Source organism: Drosophila sulfurigaster, chromosome 2R (assembly GCF_023558435.1).
Source record: "Drosophila sulfurigaster albostrigata strain 15112-1811.04 chromosome 2R, ASM2355843v2, whole genome shotgun sequence".
Taxonomy (NCBI): Eukaryota; Metazoa; Arthropoda; class Insecta; order Diptera; family Drosophilidae; genus Drosophila; species Drosophila sulfurigaster.
This window is the reverse complement of record NC_084882.1, coordinates 37483281-37508752: the sequence shown is the minus strand read 5'-3', so window position 1 is coordinate 37508752 and position 25472 is coordinate 37483281. Positions and strand designations below refer to the sequence as shown.

Sequence of the window (25472 nt, the reverse complement as noted above, 5' to 3'; positions counted from 1 at the left end):
AATGAAATCAATTCACAAGTCACGTTGCTGTCGGACAATAAATACATCAGAGTCCATTTAATAAAATCATGATGTGCACTTTGCTATGATATATGTACAATTACACATATGCTCTATATGTATCGATTCTATATTGTAAACAACTTTTATCTCATTCGAATGCCGCATGTGATACCACCGAATACTCGTTGGTGAAAGATATACATCCATACATCTAGACTTATGTACATAGCGTGACCTATGGTCAACATATGCCTTACTCATCCGTCAATTATGTTGGTATGTTCCAAGTCCAATATCAAATATGCGATAAGCGCAATAGCTTTTTAGTCAGCATTATTTGTCTTGAAACAAACTAAAAAAAAAATCCAAAAAGTGTCAGATATACAGAATAGTTTATCGGCAAACCAAAAGCATAGAATTTTCCATTTTTATGATGGAAATCAGGTTTTCCTCATTCTTTTTTTATAATTCAAATTAAAAAAGAAAACAATTAAGCTAGCAAAAAGAACTCACGTGTGTACTACTCTCGTGTATCAAATAGTTGTTTAATATTTTTGTTTTTTATTTAAGAATAAAAATAATTTTCATATTCAACATAAATTAATATGTTCCAAAAGAAATTAATCTTTTTGATAATTTAAAAAAAACTGTCTCATTTGTATTATTTAACTATCCTAATATTTGCAACAGCCAGTGTTGTACCCAGTATTTCTTGGTATTTTATACATATTTTCTACGCTTGCGCAGTATTAGCACAGTATAGGTTTGTAATTGATAAATGTATTTTAAATGATCCCAAATCATTTTAATTATATTTTATAAAATATATTAAATGGAATTTAATTATAAAGCCTGATTAGTTCTTAGGTTATCAGTTTTAGAGTATCATTAATTTCTAATGCTTAATAAGAAAAGTGTTATACTGGTCGTTTTGCAAACTGCTACAGCTCTCTTAGCCATATTTAACTTCGTGTTGTTGCCATGGCCATTGAGTAAATTGAGAGAAAGTTTTCGAAGTCCTCTCTTTTTCCGAGAACGAATTGTAGAGCTCGTATGGCCTTTTGTTGTAGATAAGCATACGAGTAGCTGAAAACGAGGAGACTGTCGCTTCGGATGCGGCGAAAACGACTGACAATCTATGAGATTGCAGCCTCCACGCTATGTGTCAAGTTGGGAGCAAATCAGTTGGTAGATGTGTGGCGAACGTTGAATTTAACGGTCGGTTTGGCAGTGAAAGTGGCATGTTTACTCACTAAGTTATCAAAAGAAAACTTGACTAGTGTTTATAAAAATATCTATTAAATACAAGTGAATCTATTCTATGTATTGCTAATATTTTTGTTAATTGTAACAAGAAGGTAGTTGTGTTACTACGAATAACTAGAACGAAGGATACTTAAAACTCACATTGTAATAACAACTGCACTTCAAATTACTGGTAAATAATATCTATAATTTAATTCTGTTCTATGTTTAATTATGGCCGTAGCTTCAATTTTTTCAATCGAGGATATACCCGCACTGTACTCTTGCAACGTATACGCAATCTTCCAAGATTGTGCTTTGTGTCTAACCTATATTTGTATTGTTATTGTTTCTCATGTTGTTTGCCAGCTAACTGACTGAGTGACTGAGATTCTTGCGCCATCTGCTCAATTCTTTAGCGAGTTAACTTTATTGGTTTGTTGTGTGTTCCTTTCTTTCAGAGCTTTGTTTGTTCGGCTACTATACTTAAATGCTAAAGAGATAAAATCTTAAGAGAAAATGTTGTCGAACAATTTTTATTAATTTATATTATATCTAATAGTCTGACCATCTAGATCTTGAAAGTTCCTGTTCCTGTCTCATTTTGGCATCATTTGGTCCTTGAATTTAAAACTTTCTGAATGGTTGTTGATTTATTTGATCTGAAGCAGACTATTGTTGTTTGTTGATGCTTTCATTTGATTTGTGTGCTTCGCTTAAGTCAGCATTCGTTAACGAAAGGTTTTCCTTATATTTTAATCTTTTACTTTTTTAAGAGTTCGACACTGAAACTATTTTATTTTATTCCTCGAAAAGGTTCAGCAAGCTATATATCTATTCCAATTGAAAAATGTATTTTAAGTAATATTTTAAGGTAATATTTTAACAATTTAAAGAGTAGTAAACTTAAACTCTTAAAATAGATTAAATAATTGTATAATATGTTATATTATATAATTCATACAAACAAAACAATTTTTCGATAACTGTCAAGTGTTTATTAATATAGTTGGGATTACATTAAAATTAATTCCACTTAAATAAACACTAATAAGAAGTAATAAGTATGACGAGTTGTAACGACAGTAAAAGTATTTAATGCAAACACAAATAAAGTCAACAACAATAACAGTAATCTAACATTACCCAGAAAAGCGACTCAATTCAATTTTACTTACGTGGTGATGGCTACTTTAAGCCGCTTACAATGAAAGACACCACACACACAACATGAGTTATAAATTTCATTGAATTTACCACCAAAACAAAATCATTAACTTTGTTGTAAAACCAATGGGTGTAAGGGAACAGCGAATTTAATTTTGTTTTGGAAGCCGTCGGCGGCGCTTCTGGTATACTCAGAGAGCAGAGGACATAAACACACCAATATATGTATGTACATATAATATATACACACAATATGTACATCTCAATTTTCCGAATAGGTTCCTACATTTAAGGATAGCAACTAAGTGAAATTTCTATAACTGAAAGGAAAGTTAAAGTTAGATTAGCATTGCTTAATAAAAAGAGCATGAGGTTTGTGACTTTTCCACCCGTTTGCCTATGCCAAATACCAAATGATTTATGAGCGCGAATTATATGTGAGTTAAAGGTCTCGGAGACTTACTGTACTTAAAGCGGTAACTGAATATTGTACAAAAAGTCGGTGGTACTGATCTCGAGAACATAACAAATCGACAAAGAAGTTCAGCACAACATGGAAAAGACCAAAAAGTAAATTCAATTATACGTTTCACAACTCAGCATGATTTCTATCAAGTAGCCGTCGTTTTGAATCCCAGTCCCAGTTTGCTGGACCCTCTGTATATCACAAACTGATTATTTTTGTTGTGCTAGCGTCCCTCGTGTGTCTGCTTGTATTTCAGTTAGGTTTTTTGTGTGTTTGAGCATTTGTGGGGGCAAGCCTAAAAGCGAGAAACAATAAAAAAGAAAAGCAATCACAAAAAACTTTCAAGCCCTTAAAGCACACAATTTTTTGCCAATAACCTGCACAGATTAATGAACGTGTAATTTCTAAGCTCAGTGTATAGTATATAGATTAAGATATTTGTAAGTACATTCTCTCAAAAAAAAAACTCCTGGTAGAAGACATTTTATGATTTTGTGTATTCAACAAGTCGCCATTTTTTAGGATGATACGATTTCTATAAATGGATTAATGATAGCTCAGATAGTTCATGCCGATTTAACTGTTGTTAATACGGGAAACAATTAAATTAATTATTCCTTTGTTGGCTAAGTTTAGTATTGGATGGATTGAAAACATAAGCTTAATATTCAAACTGATCTAACGTAGCTACTATGTGTGCTTACTGCCTCCTTCGCATTTTATTAAGCCACACGTAGCTATATTGAGATGCCACCTATAGAGATGGTGTAGCCCGCACAATTTAGAGTTTATTAAATTATGCTAAGATTTACTTATTTTTGAGCCTCTTGACGTTTTAATGATGAGCCCCCTCATCCATACTCTTCCTGTTGACTTGGACTAAATTAAATTATTATATTGCTCAAAAGCTTAGAAAATCCCTTCAATCAAGATTTCACGCAATACTCAACGCTTATTTTTGGCATACTTAAGTGGGGTTTAATAAGTTTATACCGTGTTGTTGCCTGAGAGTTGTGGGCTTGCTTACAACTGATAAATAATATAGCGTGTTGATTGAATATTTATGGATTGCATCTAAAACTTTGAAGTTTGAAAACACATAATTAGTCCATTGTGGATTCGAGCTGTAATCGCTAATCCTTAATCAAAGAAAGTATGGCATTTCATGTCATTGACAGAAAAATGAATTTTATTCATGATTTCGATATTCGATGCCTTCAAAAGGACAGTTGAAGCAATATCTGAGCCCCAAAACCAAAACAATCATCAAATAGAATCATAAAAAACAGTTAGCAACGACAATAAATTTGTTGAAACATCTATAAAACTGCGCTACGTGGCATCCGAGTAAGACATAAAAATTCTATCGAATTGAGTACCATATACATACAATTACATATATCTTTATATACTATATACACATATGAACATACTATATAAATATGCAAAGTGATGCTACAATAACGCTAAAATATTGTCTATAAATCCTCAAAATCAGCATTTGGTGATGTGATTTTGAAGTAACAAATTCTCAATTTAATTACATTTTTTTTAGCTCTGAAACGTGCAGAAGTGCACATGCAAATTATAATATTAATTTATTTTATTATCTCGTAATATAGCTATTATGCTTGAGAAAAATTAATGCTTTAATTGTACGTATATATGTTGATATATATAAAAAAGCCACTACAGCAGCTACTTCCACCCACAAAACATTACAAAATATACAAATTGCGTACATTTTTCAGCGTGCTACATGAAAAATGTTTTCCAACTGCCCTTAATTTTTTTTTTTTGCTACTGGGACTCCCCTATGAATTTGATAAGAGCAACAACAGTAGTTTAAGTACTTGACATGAAAATTTCTACAACACGCTTAATGCTGTGGTAGCAGAAGTGAGAAAACGGGCAGGGACTCTTGCCTTGTCTATCTCAAAGAACAAACTTATGGCGCAACACATGCGAAATTTTGTGTACCAGTGGCTATCAAGGCGATTTTCGTCCAGGCATTCAGCGGTGCCCGCTGATGATTATCATAAATGTCTAAAAAAAGAACAACTTGCGTGGTGCCAGTCGAATGGTAGTCGAAAGAAGCGTCGAAATCCACAGCAACAATATGGTTACTAGTGCCGCTCCCAGATAAATAATTTGCTGCCAGGCGCAGCTAATGACCAGCTTGTGTAAGTGCGAGGACAACAACAACAAAGGCATCAGCAACGACAACGACAACGACGATGACGACCGCAATGAAAAATCAGGACAGCAGTCGACAACCAAAAAGCAGCCAAAGCAACACCAACAATCACAAGTTTTACTACAAGTAAAATGATGGGGATGAATTCATCATGGAAACGCTCGCTTTGACTGCTTACATTGTACCATAGAGCGCCTCTTCTCTGCCCCCGTTCCATCTTTGTGCGCAAATTTAAAATAAAGTAACGATACAAAGTCCATAGAGTAAAGGGAGACAGTGGAAGATACTCGTAGCTAGAGAAACTGATGCGGCCTAGCTCGCTAATTTTATGCTCTTTTGTGATTTTTGTGCTTGCCGGCCAGTCACACCCTGTGGCCATGTTTAGCGTCAGTCGCTGCTCTCCCAGCTCCAGCTGCCCCCACAAGCAAAAACAAACTTTGCGCGCTTTTGTCATTAGCGTTGATGTCAGTGACGTGGAGAGAGACACCCGGACCGCTGCCTTTTGCCAGCTTTTCATGTGTTGCGGTCGCTATTTGTTGTTGCGTTTTGGTTTGTGGACCCGCCAGTTTGGTTACTTTTAATGAGCGGGGCGGAGCGAGGCGGAGCGAAACGCTGGCATGTTTTAGGCACTCATTAAGTTGTGGTAATGTAGCTTTATTTTTGTTCACTTTCAGCTGACTCTTTGTGTAATGAAAGTGAATTATTCGTTAAAAAAAATCTTTTTTGTGTGACCCCCTTTTAGTAGCATTAGATAAGTTTGGTATTAAAGTACGTAATACTCTTATGTACATATAAGTGCAACCAACATGACATTAGGTTAAGCAATCATTTTTAATTCTATGCATACTCAAATAATTTATAAATTTGTAAATCGTTCCCTAGAACATACGATATGTATGTTATCAGAAGTTGCGAAATCTAAATTATCAAAAGCTTTGACCAAATGTCAACACCCCAGGTACCACTTTTAAATAATATAGCTTTCGCTCAGAATTCGAATTCTCTAGTTTCCTTGTTTCTTCTTTGATGATGTCCTTGTCGACACATGTATGTAATTTTGTTGATATAACAAATATTAGTCACACACACACACACAGACACACCAATCACAGTTCAAAATCGAATTTTTCTTAGCTTTTTAAGCTTTGCGCATAGTCTTATGAAGAAATTGTACAATTACAAGCAAAACATAACATCACATTATAGGAAACGTATTCAGGTCAAATCTCAAGTGAATTTAGATATCTATGAGTTCAAGATTTACTAGAAAATATTTGGCAAGTTTATTAAAACTTGTAGTAAGTTACGAAATATAAGAACTTCGACTGACTCCGCAGGAAGTGCGCACTGGCAGCCCGAAACTGACAAATGCTAACGCTAACTCACTCAACTCCACGCTTTGTGAAATAAAGCAAAAAATAGCAAAAATTCTAGGGAGAAAGTTTCAAATTTTGTTTTGTATGTGTTTAAGTTGTATGCTGTATCCTTGTGGACTTTTGTTGTATTATTTTAATATTTGTTTGGATCCAATTGTGGTGGATATTAGGAATTAAAATTTGGCTTTATTCAAAATATATTTTAAAGTTCAGAAGGTTTTATTTAAATAACTATTTATCAGTGATTGAGATAAGTTTAAATGTGAATGATGGCTTTTGATTATATTAAGGCAATAATTAACAACGATTTTCTTATGTGCTAATAATCTTCTAGCTTTGAACTGAAACTCCCTCGCTTCCGAATTTCATTTTGTTTCTCTCAATCTCCTGCTCTAGAAGTTGATTCATGTAAGCACTGCCAGCAGATAACTTATTCATACACCAGCAAGTGTCGTACATAGATACACCTTTGGGAACAGCAGGAATGATTCTGCCCAACACTTGGCTATCAGCACTATGGCAGCTAGTCCATGAGGAACTGTCAGTGATGGTGATAAGTGTGATTTGATACTAATGTCGATGCTTTATGGTGATGATGATGTTTGTCTGGGTATTGGCAAACTGGATTTGATTGAACACAACAATTTTAAAATTGCTAAACATAATACTCATACATGTAGGAAAGTCACACGTACATGTTACGTGCTGCCATTTTGGCTTTTGGCAACGAGTAAGTAAAAATTTAAGCAGTTGGTGTCCTGGTGTCGGCTCCAATCAATAGAAAGTATTCCGTTTGTATTTGTATTTGTGTTTGCATGTTTGAAGAACATCTCACATTTCGAGCACATTGCTGTTAAATGATTTTTAGTAAAAATCGAGAAGACACATTCAAGTGGCTTCATCGACATCGTCCTCCTTATTGTGGATTGAGGGGCTTCCACCCAGAACGTGATTGCTCAACTCTCGGCTTTGCCTATCAATGATTTGGTACGAGTAGCTTGTCGAGTTCGAGTATGACCCTCAAGTAATTTCCATTAAGTAAGTGTTTTCGCCACTTATATTGAAATGCATTCGAGTTGTCGGATCAGAAATAAAACTACTGCTATACAGGAGCATTAAAAGTATTGTTCTTAGAGTTCAAATAGTTTCTCTAGAAAATATGTATCTATGTATGTAAAGCTTTATTCCAGAATTATAATTTTATTACTTATGTATAAAGTTATAAAGTTATGATGCAGATTTTTGTCTACTGACAATTTAAGAGTTCGTTTTGATATTAGTGCCACAGACCCATCTTTGATGAATCGCTTTTAGGGTCATATTGGGTCTCGTTATATTTTTGTGTCGCCGCTGTTTCTTACACAATTTTCTGAACTTGTATTATCATTGTTGAATTTTGTGAGCCGAATACTTCAACGTACTTGCCATTGTCCTGCTGTCAACAAAATACCAGCTGCAAACGCAGCTGCAAAGCACTTGATGAAATACGAGGGCGCATGCAGCGTTCTCGTTATGTTTATGTCGTCGACAACAAAAGAAATTAAATTGCTAACACTGAAATTCAATTGGTCACACTCAAAAATTTGTCAAAACAGCAGTCAAACGAGGAGAATTGTGTACAAAATAAAAAGCAAAGCGAAAATTTAAAAGACATATTTTAAAGCATATTTTGTTTCTGTTTCGAATTAGGTAAACTAACCGATGTATATTAATGCGCTCTTCGATACACGATCATTTTGATTTTAATAGAAATATCATTCATCGTCCATACTCATATTAATATAATAATCCGATAATTTCTATATCATATTGAACTGATCTTATAGCATAGAATAGGTAATTTTATGAACTGATATCATAACAATGAAAAGGTAATTTTAATAGAATTACTTTTGTATTCATTTTCCGTATTTTTTTGTTTGTTTAAAACACTTCATAATAAATAATTTGTTATATACATACATATGTGCTCAAATTATCAAGCGCTCTGTCAAATGCTTATTATTCTCAACCGAACATAAGAACGACTGACTGTCTGTCTAGCACTCATATAAACACTCTTTATTATTCTTAAATAACACGTGTCGCGTCTGTCAAGGGGTAGTGAATAGCATAATAAAATTGCTAAGTGCATGGGCATGTTATGGCGTTTATATGTTCATATGTACATATGTATGTTTCTATGTCTGCTTTATACTTACACATATTATGAGCGAAATTCCGTTGTGATTGGCTGTATGCATGTGCTGCATTTTTAGATATTTTATAGATAGAGGTGGGCAAACAAGCATAGGTCTAAGAAGACTGAAATTGACAATCATTGCCAATGTCAAACTTTGAAAATAAGCCAAATATGGAGAGTTAGGTATATCATTTAATATTCTGGATATACGTACTATTAAGATACAGAGAAGAACAAAAGAAATGCCTGCTTGGTAAATGCTACATATGGTATAAGGTTGCCACATTAAAAGGGAACTCCAAAAGTGGAATGCAGTATCATATAATTTGTACAGTACTGAGTAGAACTAATTAGCGACCTTTTGCCACTGTTATTGTGTTTATAAACGGTAATAAAAATGTAGGCATGTAGACTATAGAATTTGCCGGAGTTTTATTATATAAAACATGAAAAAATTAATTGGATACCCATTTTTTACAAAACGTACTCTGAAGTATGAAGTATGTATTGTAAAACAAAAGTTTCTCTATTATCCATTAAGACTCAGAATAACTGAACTTACCCCTTTTAGAATGTTGAGTAATAATGACTACTTCTACAAGGGTAAAAAACATTTCGAAAGAACACATATTGCTGTTGTTTGGGATTGTACTTGTAGAGAGTTACAGACTTGTATTTTCACTTTGATGTTGCCAGCTTATTATTTATGATTGTTTGGATAACAGGCCTTTGTTTAGTCCTATTCGAGTTTAGTCATCTTGAATATCGAAGCACCAGCAACATGTTTAGCAACACATAAAGTGTTGCTGGGAGTTTATGTTGCGAAACATATGCACAGTGCTAATTTTGGAATTGTTGCCCACCTACAATTCATATTTTTGGGGTGTGTTTACGAAGTCTTCATGTTCTCTGAAGCAAACAATTTTCAGTTGCTTGTCAACTTGCCTTAGCTTCACTTTAGGGACCGGCATACTGTCTACAACTCGTAGCGGGCATTCGTTCGACGTAATATTATTTCTTGACGATAATAATAAAGCAACAGTGTTTATACTTACACTTGCAGTATATTTTTGTCGTCAACAACTGGATGTGCACAGATTAATAGGAGGCTATTAACCGAAAACCACAACAAAACGATTCTGTGCCACATAAAACTATTTTCAATGGATTACAGCAATGGTAGTGGACGCATCACTAGTCAAGAATACTTGTGCTCAACCCGGAAATTTATACGCATGTACTCTGTATACTTGTATTGAAATCAAAGTCTCGAAAAGTATTTAATACTGCAATGTTCTTGAAAAACTAAATCTAAAGTGTAGATGAATAAGTTGTTCAACAGTCACACAAGACATTAATATCGTACTCCCCAACCACAAATTGGAAACAGTCTCTATGCTCTGGTCGGTAAACGGCGGTGTGAAGTTGAAGTGTTTATTGAATGTGCCACAAATGTTGTCTAAACGCGAATGAACAATATTGCCAGACCCCCTCGATTATGCTGGCTCGACAACTGGCCACCAAATCGTCAACTACGGCGCATAAAATGATGCCGCGAATAACTTATACAACCATACGACATGGATTTCTGCAGTCAAGAAGGCGATGCACAAACGGGTGGGCTGCTCAGGCCATAGGTTGTTGGATCTCGCTGGGATTTGTTCTGATGTTCATTCTGTCGACTGCGGGTAAGTGGTTTTGTATACATATTTGTACTGTTAATTCATACTGTATAAGTTTTAAACAAGAATTCCCTCTGTTCTATAAATCTATGTATGTATCTATAATTGTGGAGACAAGTGTGCGCAGCAGTGAATTTTCTAATCGAATTATATATTAAATTTGGAATATTAGCGAAAGAGAATAGAAGATATGTTCTGTTAGCAATAGATGGTCGATTTTAAAAAACAATGTAGTACACCAAAATAAATATAATTATAGTGTTGGCAAAAGTAGAAAGTGTTATGGCGTGGCAGATGACAGTTGAAATATCATTCTGACCGTAATAAAATACAAATAAAAATACATCAATGAAGATGATAGCGGCCAATAGTACAAGAGACTTACGAAGTAGATGAAATCCACTTTTGAGCAAGTGACATTAAAAGCGGCAAACCATTAAAAGGATTGACAGACGGAAAAGGGGAACCCAAGTCTGTAGCCTAGCATGGCAGGCAATCAAACAGTCCAACCAACCAACAGACTGATAGATAGCTATTGTGGGGTGTGTAGCAAGATGTTGATGGCATTCCGTTGGCGAAGCGAAATCGAAACAGAACTTGAAATCAGAGTTGTATTGAGTTCCTCACAAGGGCTCTTCTTGTTATTATTGTGCTAATGTTGATGCTAAATGCTTGTAAAATGTTTTTATGGCATTCATACCGCGTCTACGTTGTCAGGCTTCTTGTACTAAGACTCCTTAAATATTGGCCGTTCCTTAACTATAGCTATTGGCATCGCTTCCATTCGCCTGGTTGTTTGAACATCACTAATGAAGAGCTGAAGAACCATTTCATTGAACAATGGGGTTTGTAGAGAATTTGATTTCAACCAATTTATTTATTTATTTCCTTGAATGTAACAATGTTTATTGAAGTGCTCAAAAAGTTTTTTTGTTGAAGCAGACATTTAATAACTAAGAGTTTCTAGTTTTTATTTTCTTGTCGAAATCGGAAACGTGAAAATTTTTATTTCGCTTAGCAATTAATTTTCATAGTTTTAATCCATTTTGCAGTACTCAATGGTAAATGAATATACTGTCAAAGCCCCAGATGTCTTTCAATTTAGCATAAAATACTTGATTCAATATATAAATAAAATAAATAAATGAAAAAAGCAAACTATAATTTAACACAGTTTTTCTTCACGAAAAACAGAAGCTGGTCAGTGACATTGTCAAAACGATTAAATATCTATAAATATTCAATTGTGTGTGGTCGGCGGTTAAAGCAATGTTAAAACCTAAATGAAAAACACAGTATTTGAAATTGCATTTATCAAACATATAATTTGAATTGTAAAATAATATTGATATAAAGATAACGGATTGAAAAAACATATCATAACTAATCGGGTCTTTGGAACGTGAATTTAAAGTAGATTGCTACTTGCCAATATTATACACAGTATGCAATCAATGCAATTTAGGAGTGCGGCCGATTATTTATTATTAATCAAATTTGTAATCTATTGTTATTGTTTTGCTTTCGTGAAGCCTTCTGAATTTTCCTGTCGCGCTGACGTTTGTTTGTCTTATCGCAAAATGCAATTATCTAGCACAAAAATTCTACACAACTGGGTTATTAGAATTGCAGTAACAATTACACATTAAAGTATGTATACTTAAAATAGCGAACACACAAAAGTCAGCTAAAATTTCAGATGCTGCAAAAGTTGTCACCATCAATGGAATGTTTTTGCATTCTGTGTGTTGTGTTCCCATAATTAACTTATATTGTACATTAGCAACAGATTTTCCTTATTAACGAGTGTGCGCTATGCTTTCAGTGGTGCCAGATCCGCTCAGTACCCAGTATCATCCCCTTGCCGCGAAGAAACCGTAGTTTGCACGAGGCACACACTTATCTTTCAGCAATGCCATTGAGTTTATTTATTTTCTGTTTGTGGTTGCCTGAGAGCCTAGGGGAGGGAATGGGGAATTCATTTGTGTGGCTGCCAGCACATAATTTATTTATCATTAGCGTAATTTGGCAATGCTGGAATGTTCTGCTCCAGTGTGAGAGGCCTGCAAGATTTCAGTTAAATAGTTGAAATAATTTGGTCAATTAGGCATATGCTTGAGGTTGTAAAGAGCAAGGAGATACGTTCGAATATTTGCTTAAATCTAATAATAGAAGATTATATTATATATTGTGCAATATACAAACCTGAACGCATCCTTTGCATTTTTCTTCACTACGCATTTATTTTTCCTTGGTTTACGGGATTTCATCCTATATTTATAGAGTCGCGTTCTGATGCATTCAACCATCTGGAAGTTCAATATTTCACGTTTAATTAAGCTGCAATAGCAAAGACTAAAAAACAATATTAAATGAAACTGAATAAAATCACAAAATAGCAACTGCGACACAAAAATGTTATGACTGCCACTTCCATTCCTCAAACCAAAAAAAAAAAACGGTACAAAAATAGAGCTGGGCACAGAAGCTAGCCGTGGCCAAAATGCAGAAACCGCAGCAAAACCACGGTAAACTTTGAACAATTACAAAAAAAAGTAGTGACAACAAAGTAAAACAAAAACAAAATACTAAAAACTACTATGGTCAATAAATCTGCAATAAGAGGCTTCGAAAAAACTGCAACAACTTTTCGAAAACCAGTAACTCAAATGTAGGGCGTTTGCATAAACACATTTACACACACAACAATTATAACTAATAAGACTCGAGCATACTTTTAAGGCATATTTTGGCTAAGAATCAGCAAAGTGCACTAGAAATTGGTAAAACAACGAATACAGGAATACAAATAAACTGAACTAATGGCAGTAAAGCGTACTTTCATAATTTAATTAAAATTAGGATGGAATATGATGGTCAAATTGCAAATTTCTTAATATCAAAGCAGGAGTGTTCAATTTAAAACACAAAGCTTAAAGGAAATTGAAGATCTCTTATTTTCTTTCTCCCTAAAGATGAGTAGCAGTGAGTCATACATACTCATCTCTATCTTTCTTAACTACATGGGTATTTTATTATTTTTATAAGTATAAAATTAATTTCTGAAAATGTATACACCTTAACATGAATATGTATATGTTTTAAGTTCGTTCCGTTAATTCATTAAAATAATGGAGATTGATGCCAAATACAAACTTGAATAACTGAAACAGTAAAAAGTATCATTTTTGTAGACTTTCGGTAGGAATTCTATTTTGTGATTAAACGTATGAGATAAGATAGTCTGTGAAGAGCTTTGCGAAAATAATATGGTGTAAGGTCTGCTGACATAAAAACAAACAAAACAAAACTTTACAAAAAGCTACATTTGAGAGAAAGATCGCTGGACTTAGATAACAAAATGTTAGTTTGCTCTTAACTTGTAGTATTCATTATTGTAAACACATATCCATATGTGGGAATGCATGATGGCAAGAAGAGCCTGTTCACAGAAAAAAAAAGATACGTAAATAAGAGCATGGAGTACATATCTAAGTATGAATAAAGACCAAAATGTACGAGCACGAGCACGACTATAGAGCTCATGAAATGGAAACTGGTAAATAGCAAATATAAAAATAAGCGTGTGTTTTGTCACCATCGCAATGTCACCGCCAGATACTTATACATACATTCGTATGCACTTATGTGTAACAACTTACATACAGAAAGAAGGGTATCTGCACATAAATATATAGGTAAATATTTGTCTGTTTATTTTTATATAAATATGGCTGTGTCTGTGCGCAAATCCCTTGTCTGTTTCACAATATTTACACTGTTATCCCTTTTGTTTTATTTGCTTAGCTCTTCTGTGTAAAGAAAGACTGTCATAAGACAAACGAGTGGCGCAAGGATTTTAGGTTGAGAGTTGTGTGGACTCATCTACTAACAAGCTCTCCATAGAACATAATATTTAGATTTATTTTTTTTACGTATTATTTTTTCATTAAACTAATTTCTTTTATTTTTTTCGGTTTGATTGTTTTTCTCTATTGATTTTAAATGTGACCAGTTAAAAAGCTAATTGTGATATTAATATAAAATTGAATAGGTCAATCTTTAAAAACCCTTATGTACGGGATTTCTTAATATTTTAAATGAAGTCAAAATATACACATAAAAAATTGTGCCAATGTTCTGGTGTTGCAGTATTCCCCATATTTTAAGGTGTGAGCTCAACCAACCGTTCAACAATGAGTAAATTATGTTGGCGTGAGCTTTGTTATTATTGAGCTGATGAGTTTGAGACATGGTTAGATAGTTGGGCTTGGCCAACCAACAAACAGGACTGGATTACGCTTTACCGCATTAACATCTACAAACTGAATTGTACTATACTCAATACTCAACCACAGTTCTTCAGAGCTAGAAGAACTGCGTAGTTTTTTAATTTTTTTTAATAACATTTTTCTGAGATAAGAGTTTCTCTCAATATACAATTATATCATCATGAAAACGATAATTTTCCAGAGAACTTAGCCTTAGTTATAGAGTAAATACTATTCGACTTCAGCATGCCATATACCTTCATAAAAGACCATATAACAATGTATCGGTTTGTTTCACGTAGTGAGTAGGGCCTTGATTTATAGCTTTGAATGTTGCTTTTTGCTTTTCAATGTTAATTAAATTGTTTTGGGTTGTTGTGAGTAAGGATATGTGCAAGTGGATGATGTTAAATGCATTGCCTCATGTTTTCGAGTTTCAAATAAGTAAATATTCCGACTGACTACCTGTTTCCTTATTACTCACCGCTTAAGGTAAACAAAAGAACTTCATTGGCGCTTGTACCGATTACATCTGCTTGTGCTGGACCTAAATGCTGTTGACGTAGCCAAGAAGAACCAGGAGCAGCAATTGCAGCATACGCTTATTAGAAATTCCATTACATGTTGCATACTTATGTGCGTTGGTAGCCTCATCTGCAAACATACTCGTAAGCTAGCAAAAAGTGTTGTCTTTGTCCATACCTAAATAGAAATGGGGAAGGTGCAGTTGAATCTACCAGGTCCACACTTGTTGGTATTCAGCGATGCTCTCCCGCTGAGATTTGCATTCAAGCTTTCAATGTCCTTTGTAATTTGTAGCGGGACCGGACAAATGATGAAGCAATGTTCTTTTGAATTGTGTACATACTTATAGAAACATTCATGTTCTTTAGATTAGCTTTTCAAACAAATATATTTTTCTTAGAAGGGGGTTACAGCTTTGCTACTGCCCAAAATGTAGACATGTAAAATTCCATTGCTATAAGAATAAAGGGACAAATTATAAATTTGAGGGACAAAAAGTCAATACATATTTTTGCTTGAAAATGTGAATGACTACTGCAAATTCCATTTATAACAAATAATTAGCAACCCTCTCATACAGACAAACGATAAACTAATTGAAAGTAAAATCGCTTTTTGTTTAATCCCGCTTTTGAAATTTTGATTGAGATACTGTGTATGATGGTCAACTAGAATTGAAGTCCATTTATATATATTGAATATACGAAAATATAAAAATATGCAGACATTACCTGATAAACAAGCAACTCCCAAAGGTAATTTATACCACGGTGCAACAATAACATTTTATTCGCTTTGGGAAAGATTCACACACCGTCTCTACAGAAACCCAGTTCTCGAAGGACTACAACAAAACCGCAAATGATGTGTCATTATTCTTAAGTGAACAGCGGCATGAAATGTGACCCAAATAAGATATAAAAATTTTTTTAGTGCCTTGCTTCAAGCTTTAAGCACCCCAACGGCGTTCAACGTCGATTCGTTGTGAATTATGCTACATATTAGTTGACAAACGACTTTCAAATGGAGGACATAAAACCAAAAATTAGCGTTGATTGTTTGGCAATTAATAAAACTTGAGGGATCCATTCGTATATAATACAGAAACAATTCGTTGATGATTTTGTGACATACGAGTTTGGTGAATTAACAATGTGTTATAGAATAATATTCAAGTTGTGACAAACGTGGCAAACTATTTTGTAGTACACAAGTTAGTCGTAGGACCTAAAATTAAATTTAAAGTTTAACTTTTTAAGTGCGGTTAGTTTCAGTTTTAGACATTTTCTAGAAATGAGAAACTCACAATCACTAATACATATTTGCAACTTTATGTATTCTTGATAAAATGTGTAGTACTCACAATTTTAGCTGCCTTTCTAAAATAAAATAATAGTTTCCACCATTTTATTCTCGTTATTTTAAAGATAATATTAATATTATTTCTTAAAAGGATGAGATTCAAAATGAAAGAATAATGAATTGGTTATTAAGTATCTTTTAAATTATTAAATATTTTAAAAAAATCTAAAGATTAAGCAAATGAAGATAAAACACATTTAAGTTGTTTGTTGTAGTTCAAAGGAATGACTCGACTTAATTTTTAAATGATTAATCATTTCAGATATTATTGAGTGTTCGCTACGGAATGTCAATTTAATTATTGAACCACCAGCGGTTCGACGTGGCCAGCACGTTATCCTGCGCTGCATGTACGATCTAGAGGGTGCTCCGCTTTACTCAGCCAAATTCTATCGTGGTCAACTGGAGTTTTACCGTTATACACCTGGCGAGTTTCCCAATACTAAAGTATTTCCGTTTCCTGGTATACACGTTGATGTAAGTAACAGCCAATATTATTTAAAGAGCATTTCGAAGCACAATAGTTTCATTATTAATGTTACTAAAATTACTAACATTATCTGTAAATTGAAATGTCCATCCGCCAAGTTCCGATTTTAAGATGAGTTCTCGTCCATAAGTCTATCACCCAGTTGTGTTCCCTTCCCAGCTTTAATTCCGTGCACTACGCTTAAAGGGTTTTTGTTATTGTTGGGCATTCAAAAATTCCATTTTATGTAAAGGCTGCCATCTGCATATAAGTCCGAATACCAGGACGCATCAACGCGGCTCCTTGCTAAATATTTTCATTTAAATTTTTTACGTGCGACCAAATTTTGTTTATTGCTTTTATACCATCGCCTTTGTAAATCAAGACTGAAATATCCATGTGGATAATAAATATATATATATGAATAAACGACTAGTCTGATGCATTATTCTCAGCTAATCATATATGTGTATATTTCTTTTATTTTGTTACCAGGTTACCAGTTCCAATGCCACCCAAGTTCTTATTCGCAATGTGGGCTTCGGACTGTCTGGAAACTTTTCATGTGAAGTTACTGCCGATGCTCCACTTTTTTCTACAGCTACTGCCTTAGGTGCTATGCAAGTTGTCGGTAAGTAACAATATCTACATTATTAAATCATTACATTAAATATTCTTAAGTCGCTTATTTATGTATATTAAGGCATTTATTATTTCTCAGTCGTAAGTGTGTAAAACAAATAATATCCGCATCTACGTTAGTCTGGATTCAAACTTGCATATTAGAACAGTTCATCGATTCGCGATTTCTCTCTGATTTTCTGAGAAGATTTCCTTAACTTAACTTACTTGTCTTGTGCATTTTTTAATGTTTGTACCTTAACATGAAAGCAGACTGCTGTTAGCAAAGTACAAGAATAGTATTTAATACAGCATTTGGCTTGCTTAATTGTCTGGTTTTACTAAACTGACGTCGTGGGATTAAAACTTTGATCAAGAATTTGATTTAAATTTGTGGTATTTCCAAAGTGTAATTTACCCTTTGGAGCGCAGTTATTTAAGTTTCCTTAAATGCTGGGTTCCTTAATTGGCTTGTGTTGTTGCTGTTGCTACGACTTATACATTAATATAAGTTAAGCCATGGTGACTGATTCCCTTTTAGGATTCACGTGAACGTGAATTTATATTTCAGTAATATTGCTTAATAATATATAATAATATTATATTATCAATATTTCAGAGGACCATGAATAAGTCATAAATTTCAGCTATAACTGATTTCAAAATTAATATAAAAAAAAAACCTTTCACCTACTAGAATTGTGGTACTCCTTTACTTAATTTTCACTGAGCATTTATACATTTACTTTGATAACAATATTCTAATAAGATACAAGATCAAGTTCGTCAAATTTTGTCATAGTATCTTTCATCAAAATAATGTGCGTTGAAAGACTGAAGACAAGCAACCTAATTTATTCTTGACTGCAAAGTCATGATTTCATTAAGTCGAAATGTTTAGTTTGGAATGCGGCTAGAAATCAGAGTTCATAGCACATATTCTTCAAAGTTTGCAAATAGTTGATATTTTGAAGGTTCAAGCGTTAACAACTTAATAGCGTAGAGGTCAAAAAAGCACCCTACACAATAGTCAGTTTGCCAAGTGTAAAGTAGGCTGGTCACTTGCTAAATTAATCTTTAAACTTGTCCTCACTGCTGACCCTCATTAAGAACTGCAAAGCCGAACGACGTTAGCGTTATAAAAGGTCAAAATCGTAAAAAGCCGCAGCATCTAAAGAACTAGTTGGGATTAAATGTCTGTGCTGGTGCGACGCCAGGATTAGAAAACGAGTTGCCTCAAGCTATGCCAACCCAGCCCAGAATCTCAGAGAACCCCTTGTGCATGGAAATTACTTTTTTCATTAGACTCTTTGTTACTGTTGTTTTTTGCTTTTATTTTTAACTTTGTTGACTTAATTAAAAGTTGAGCAAAGTGCTGACTGTCAGCGTGATTGGTGTTCAAGGTCTGAAATATAGGAAGTTTCACTAATTCACTTATTTTCCATTTAATATTTTTAAATTGCCTTAATACAAATAAGTTTCCTTCATCTATTGACAAATGTAATATATTTTTCTATTTCTTAAGAGCTCCCTGACAAACGACCTCAGTTATATACTGAGTATACCAGGTACGAACCAGGCGATGTACTACGTGCTAACTGCAGTACACCCCCCTCGCGCCCACGTGCTGAACTTACATTTACAATCAACAATATGGTGGTAAGTTGTGATTTATTTATTGATATAATTCTATCAAATATGGTCTGATCAAGCCAATTCAATCCGTGCATTCAATGCTTATACATATGTGGAAGCCTAAAAAATGAGACTTCTATCTTTATTATCCGATTGTAAGAAATTTTGGAATTACTAAGCATGTCCTTAATTTTTTGTTAATATATATACTATCAAAAATGAATTTATTGTGTAAAATGTATGATTAAATTTGTGGAATAATAGCTTCCAGGAATAAAGAAGTTTCTTCAATTAAAATCATATTGGATTACCAATATCAGCAATACTAGATAAAAGCAAGGGATTTTTAAATGTGTCAATGACAATAAGCAGGGTTGACAAAAATGTAATATAAAACGATGCCACACACTTACACACATATACACTCTCAAGCGGAAGATATATTACAATTACCGATCACAGCAAACAAATGAATATTTCATGCTGTGAGTAAGAAAAAGGGCAGAGTCAGAAAGAGAAACACACTTTGTAAGCTTCAAGCTTCATAGCAATCTACTGCACGCAAGGAAAATTTTTCGGTAAAGGTACTGTGCTAAGGAGTCCTAGTGGCATATGGAGCCTCAACAGAACTTTATGTTGACAAAGTTTTTGCGGTAAAAAGCCACATCAGTAATTTGCAAAGCACACACAAATACTCATACTCACACTCAGCATCTATACACCCTTGCCGTGACATATGCGCCCTGGGTAAGGGGTGCTGTGGCTTCGTTTTCGGCTGGCTGCTTCCGTCGAGCCAGACATTAATCATTTGGCATGTAAATTGCCAATTAATAACTGCTGCATGTCATTTGGCTTGAAAATGTTGTGTAGATGCGAAGCCAACGAACCTAACTATACGCATTGCCAATTTCTAGGCGCATTTGCAATGACCCATTAATGAAGACAAATAGCACTTGAGCCATGTTAAATTTAGCGGAAAATTGAAAAAAGCTTCTCTCTGTAGGTTTTTCATCTGGTGGCTTTCTTGCGCAAAAGTTTTTGGCAACATCCTGAAGATATTGCAGTGCCACAATTTTGTTTGTTGTCGATACGCTTGCAATGTATTGTACGCAAAGCATATAAAACATAGTTATGGAATGGATTGCAATGTCTATTGGTATATTATGTATGTATAGGCTGCGTCATCAAGTATTTCCAATGAATTGTGAAATTGTTCAAACTGAACTTAATAAAATCGGCAATGAATCCGTCGCAACGGTCAGACAAAACGCATTTCCGTTGAAATATGAAAATATTATCTTTTTATTATTATCATTTTTGTTGTTGTTGTTTTTCTTCCCAATTATATTACCGAGATAGATCTTGATTTCATAAAATTATATTCGATTACTTGTCAAATCCTGGCCAAATCCGCTCAAACAGTGTAAATTAATTTATAGATTGATCGTTCAAAACGTCCTCGTAGTAGGTAGGCTGAAGATATCCTGAAATTAGCTATTTTCGCCTGTTGGCTTTTGCCTTCCGGCTGATAATGTAAAAGTGTTTGATTCTTAGTTGCTCCCATATTTTTATACATATGAATATATGTATGTATGTTTCAAATATAATAAAAGAACTATCAAATAAAATGAAAGTTAGCCTAAAATGTTGCGTCTAAATCAAGTAAAATGATTTAAATTGCAAAACTTTCATTAATTTGTCGTTTGTTGCCGAGACCATATTTTCGATTTATCCGTTGGATAGTTGCTGCCAGCCAGTGCGACTAATGTGCGCAATTGTAAGGAGCTTTTTACTTAAGATTTTTACTTGCGTTGTACTACTTTAGATGTCTGCTACTATTTGCTGCATTACATTAACACAGATAAAGTTCCTTGATACATAATTTTCATGCATACAGAAATAGCCACCAGGCTGAGCCGCCTGGATTTTGTGCACATGTGGCGGAGCCTCTGTTGCCAGTTTCTGTCGTCTGTGCCAACTTGCAAAAGGCGACAAGATGTTAGCTGGCAAAAGTTTTTTTTCTTGTCCGAGCAAACAAATGTAGTATGGGCACTAAGAGGGTAAGCGTTGCCAAATGTTGTCGTTGTCTGAGCTCCTTAAAATATGCAAATGCATTTGCAAGCGCTGAATAAACAGGCACGGTCCTCAAATTATATTCTCTATTTTTTCATTTCTTTCTTTTCACTCTGCAGATCTCAAACTCGGAGTCTCAGTTTATTCGAACAATTGATAATCTAATTGCATCACGCATTTCCCTGAAGTTGCAGTTGCAGGGTGTACACTTTTCCAGTGCAAACTCAGGCGTTTATAGTGGTCGATATGGCTTGAACTCGATATATAGCCAAGACACTCCCATGTATGTACCTAATCCAGGTGGCCTGATACTACGTTGCACAGCACAAATTGCCGATTTATATCAGGAATATAAGGATATTGAATTGGGTACACCGCAAAGAGATCCAGTTCCCGCACGTGGTAAGTTTGTATGTTTAAAATGTGATATATACAAATAATTTCTAATTTATTTTTTCTTTCTGTTCTGTTCTTTCTAACTACAGTTACGCATTCTTCCGGTTCAAGCATGAAAAACTTCATTAGCTCCTATTTCACAACTTCGGCTGCTCAGCGTTGTCATAATGATGCATTGTTGACATTTTTGATTTTAGCAATAGCTACGTACCTTATGACTGGTTCCATAAATAAAGATTTAACAAATTCGATTTGTTCTTCATCCGTAAACTACAGAGATTCGGGTCACATACTCGTACCTCGTAATTGCGGCTGATGTGAATTGCCTGGCTTGTTTGTGGAATTTTCACTTAAGCCATTGCTACAGAAATCAGGAAAACTTCTATGCGAGCAAAGCGAAATAGTTTAGTTATTTAGTGAATACAATTAAGAAGACTTATTGAAATAAATGTAGCCAGTTTTAGTTTGACTTTATTAGAATTTGGAATATTTTTTGTTTGTTTATTGAAAATGATTTTTGAAAAGACGTTTTTAATGTGGTGTGTAAGCTAATGAGTTTAAAACTTAAGTATTTTTAAGAAAATATTTCAATTTAACATAGGAAAATGAAGGAATTCAAGGCATTCATTTAAATAGTTTATGTTAGACACGCTAAATAATAAAGAAAAAATGTAATAAAGTAATAAATAGACGACAAGAAATGTAAAATATATTAAAATAAAATAATAATTGATTAGAATCGAAGTAAAAATGTGAAATATTCGCCTAGTAATGTCGTTTGTGAATGTCAGTCAAATTGAATAAAATAATAAAAGAAAAGTGTTACTCTATATACCAATTTGAAGAAGTGAATTGCTTGTAATCTTCTTTTTAGTTTTAAGAATCCAGCTTTTTCTTTTGTATATTTGTATTGCAACATTTAATGAACTCTGTAAAAAATGATTTCATATTCCCTTGGCAAATATCAAACATTATCAGTAAACACAGTTGGGTCATACAACTGTGCTTAAAGTAAGTATTTTTCGTATTAACTGTTGCAATGTAAGGCTGTGAAAACGAATTTTTTTATTCATTATTTTTATTGAAATTCTGATATCTTTATAAGATGCGTCGATGAGGAATGCTAGCAGCGGAAAGGCAGCGGAAAGTGGATAATCTGCAGAAATGTGTGATGGCCAGTTGATGTGTTATTAACGCGTACATTAATTGTGCACCAATGAGTTGGTTAATGTAAAAAGGCATAAAAGGCGAATGGATCGATTGCATTAAATTGTCGATACATAATTTAACAATTTTTGTAAAAAATTAAATTAAAGCGTTTCGAAAATGTTATTTATGATAAATGGTATTATGTAAAGAAAACAAAAGATGTTTTTCCTGGTTATTCAGTTTCCTTTATTTTCATTTGAATGCATATGAGAATCGAATTTCATATGTTTTCCATTTACTGCTTAATTTAATTTATCTTTCTTTCTGAACTATAGATAAAGTCATTAAATTAACATTTAGAATTTCGGTCATAGAACTTTCTTGTTCGTGCGCCATTTATGCAAATTGTTGGCTTATTGAATTTACACTGACAAACTTTTATCATGTTGTGGACAGTCCAAGACAAGCACTTCAGATGAATGCCCACCAACGAAGTGATGATATAATTTCAAACTATAGTAAAGTTGAGACAGCATTCTGTTCGGTCATCCGTGTGTGTTGAATATTATATAGAAGTCTACAACATATCCTGACACACGCGCACGCCTTCTTGCAATAAACTTCAAAAAATAATTTGGCCATCGTCTACGACAACTAAAACTTGACACTTTACTAAGAAACTTTGTGTGGCCTGAGTGTTATACTTTTACGTTGTGCTTCTGGACAAGTCTTTCAGCGGTGGGTGAAAAAGTGAAGAGGGCTGGGAGTAAGTGACAACTTAATTTAATTTCAGCACAAAATTTCTAGCTTGCGAGCTACAAATGTTGTTTTTGTTTGTGCAACAAAGACATAATGAATTATGTAGCAAAAAGCAAAAAAACAGTCACGGCTATTAAGTTGCACATAATCAAATTGGTCTTCAGTAAACGTATTCAATTAGAGCTTTGCTTATTATATTCGAATTCAATACATATATATTTTGTTTTAATAACTAATGTTTTAAAACTAAATTCAAGCTGACTTCCTAATCCCTAGAATAGCCTTGGTGATTACAAGAAGAATATCCTTAATCTCAACTGTAGTTATCTATCTGACATTTATAACTTTAATTGTATGTAGCACGCAGAACGAGTCATCACTATCCTCACAACCCATATATGTACATACATATATTCTTAATTACCGTTAACAGCTGGGTCCGCATATCTGCTTCACATCTAGATGCTTGCGAAATTCAAATTCTAAATTCTAGAAGTTGCCTTAATAGCGATTTTAGTTTCGATTACTTAAACAACAGCATATCAAATTCATTTTTTTAACATCGTCCGTCATAGATTTGGTTGCTTTAGTCGATTACAAATTTAATCAGTCCGTAAGAATCTTTAATTTGCTGTTTCGAAATTTAAAGAAGTTTAAAGTTTGGTCGAACCTGAACACTGGCAGAAGAGCTGGCGTGAAAATGAGTTTGCTTTGGGTAATTTGTATGTACTGCAATTGAAATTCTTTTGTGCTGCAAAATTAATTCTTTTGTTTAAATTTTAGCTGTGCAACAGCTTGATTCCTTTTTGAACAATTGTAAGACGGGGCAACGAAATCCAAGTAACAAAAGTACACATTTTTTTTGTAATATACCTCCAAGTTTGAATTTAATAAAATGAATTTACTTTTAAAAAATCTCGTTATTTATTTATTATAATTTTAATATTAAATAAAAAGGAAAAGTTTTACATTCACTAATGTCAATTAGAAAGTTCACGAAATTACCAATTTTTTTTCCTTTTATGGGCAATGTCACGGATTACTGATGTTAATTGTCAAAATGGCCAGAGGTTTTTAGTAATTCATGTTGATGAAGACTTTTGATAATGCGAAAATAAAGCTTTGCATTTGTGTGGTGTATGTTGAATCGTATCAACTGCGTATACCATCTGCTCTGTTTTTTTTAAGTGTAGCATTCTTGTAAACATTATGTTTATGTTTTGTTAGATGCAAACAACGGCCTTTGTCGTTTCAGACTAGTCCACATCTTACTAATTTGCAACATGACACGATGAAAAGCTTTTAACATAATTAGTTTGAACTTGCTGACCACGTTTCGTTTTTCTCCGTTGGCCTGGTTAGTGTTGCGTTCAAGCGTACAACAATTTTCCTATTTTCCACAAGGGTCGTTTTTAAGCCGTCAGGAGATCTAGAAAGGGAGTTTTAATAAATGTAAGTTAGTCGCTCTAAATATATGAACAATATACATAATCGCAAGATAATTATAAAATTATACTGGAAGCTAAGCCAACTACTACTCATCGCAATTTAATAATGATAACATAATCAAAAATAAAGTTTGATTTTTAGAATCAACAACAAACATCACGAAATATAAATACATAGAGCACTCATTGATTGAATTGAGGTATATAAAAGAAATGTATTGCTACAACGGCTTTGTAAATCTCTTTTGTGTTGATTTTAATTTTGTAAATATCGTAAATTTAGCACATAAATTAAATTTCAAACAAGCATCAACGGCATAATATCGGTAGGTCGTTCTAAGACTTACGACCTCTGTGCGTGCCTTTAGCATTTTATTGGTTTTCAATCCCTTTTCAGTACGTACCCATAAACATTTTATTAGATGGGGAATGTTTACCTCAAGTCT

The 25472-nt window shown here is 33.7% G+C and overlaps 1 protein-coding gene and 1 long non-coding RNA gene across 3 annotated transcripts; both read left to right on the top strand.

The window, feature by feature from the left end:
- The first annotated feature begins 1176 nt into the window (after nt 1-1176).
- LOC133837760 (uncharacterized) lies at nt 1177-22507 on the top strand. 2 transcript variants are annotated; one of them, XM_062268618.1, is made up of 7 exons: nt 1177-1441; nt 9700-10324; nt 16739-16953; nt 17441-17576; nt 19092-19225; nt 21394-21676; nt 21760-22507. In XM_062268618.1, exons 2-7 carry the CDS (start codon nt 10078-10080, stop codon nt 21984-21986), a joined length of 1242 nt encoding a protein of 413 aa, XP_062124602.1. In that variant the 5' UTR covers nt 1177-1441; nt 9700-10077; the 3' UTR covers nt 21987-22507. The 2 variants fall into 2 exon arrangements, with proteins under 2 accessions (XP_062124602.1, XP_062124603.1); XM_062268619.1 differs by having other exon boundaries at nt 9679-10324.
- Nucleotides 22508-24161: 1654 nt separating this feature from the next.
- On the top strand, nt 24162-24493 carry LOC133839238 (uncharacterized). The gene is made up of 2 exons (XR_009894075.1): nt 24162-24300; nt 24362-24493. It is a non-coding gene; the product is annotated as an uncharacterized LOC133839238 (long non-coding RNA).
- Nucleotides 24494-25472: the final 979 nt, after the last annotated feature.

Excerpts from the sequence above, each read along its gene's own strand:
- LOC133837760 (XM_062268618.1), top strand. The coding sequence starts at position 10,078 with ATGTGCCACAAATGTTGTCTAAACGCGAATGAACAATATTGCCAGACC. Across the intron at positions 19,226-21,393 it reads TTACAATCAACAATATGGTG|ATCTCAAACTCGGAGTCTCA; the intron begins GTAAGTTGTGAT and ends TTCACTCTGCAG. Across the intron at positions 21,677-21,759 it reads AGATCCAGTTCCCGCACGTG|TTACGCATTCTTCCGGTTCA; the intron begins GTAAGTTTGTAT and ends TTCTAACTACAG.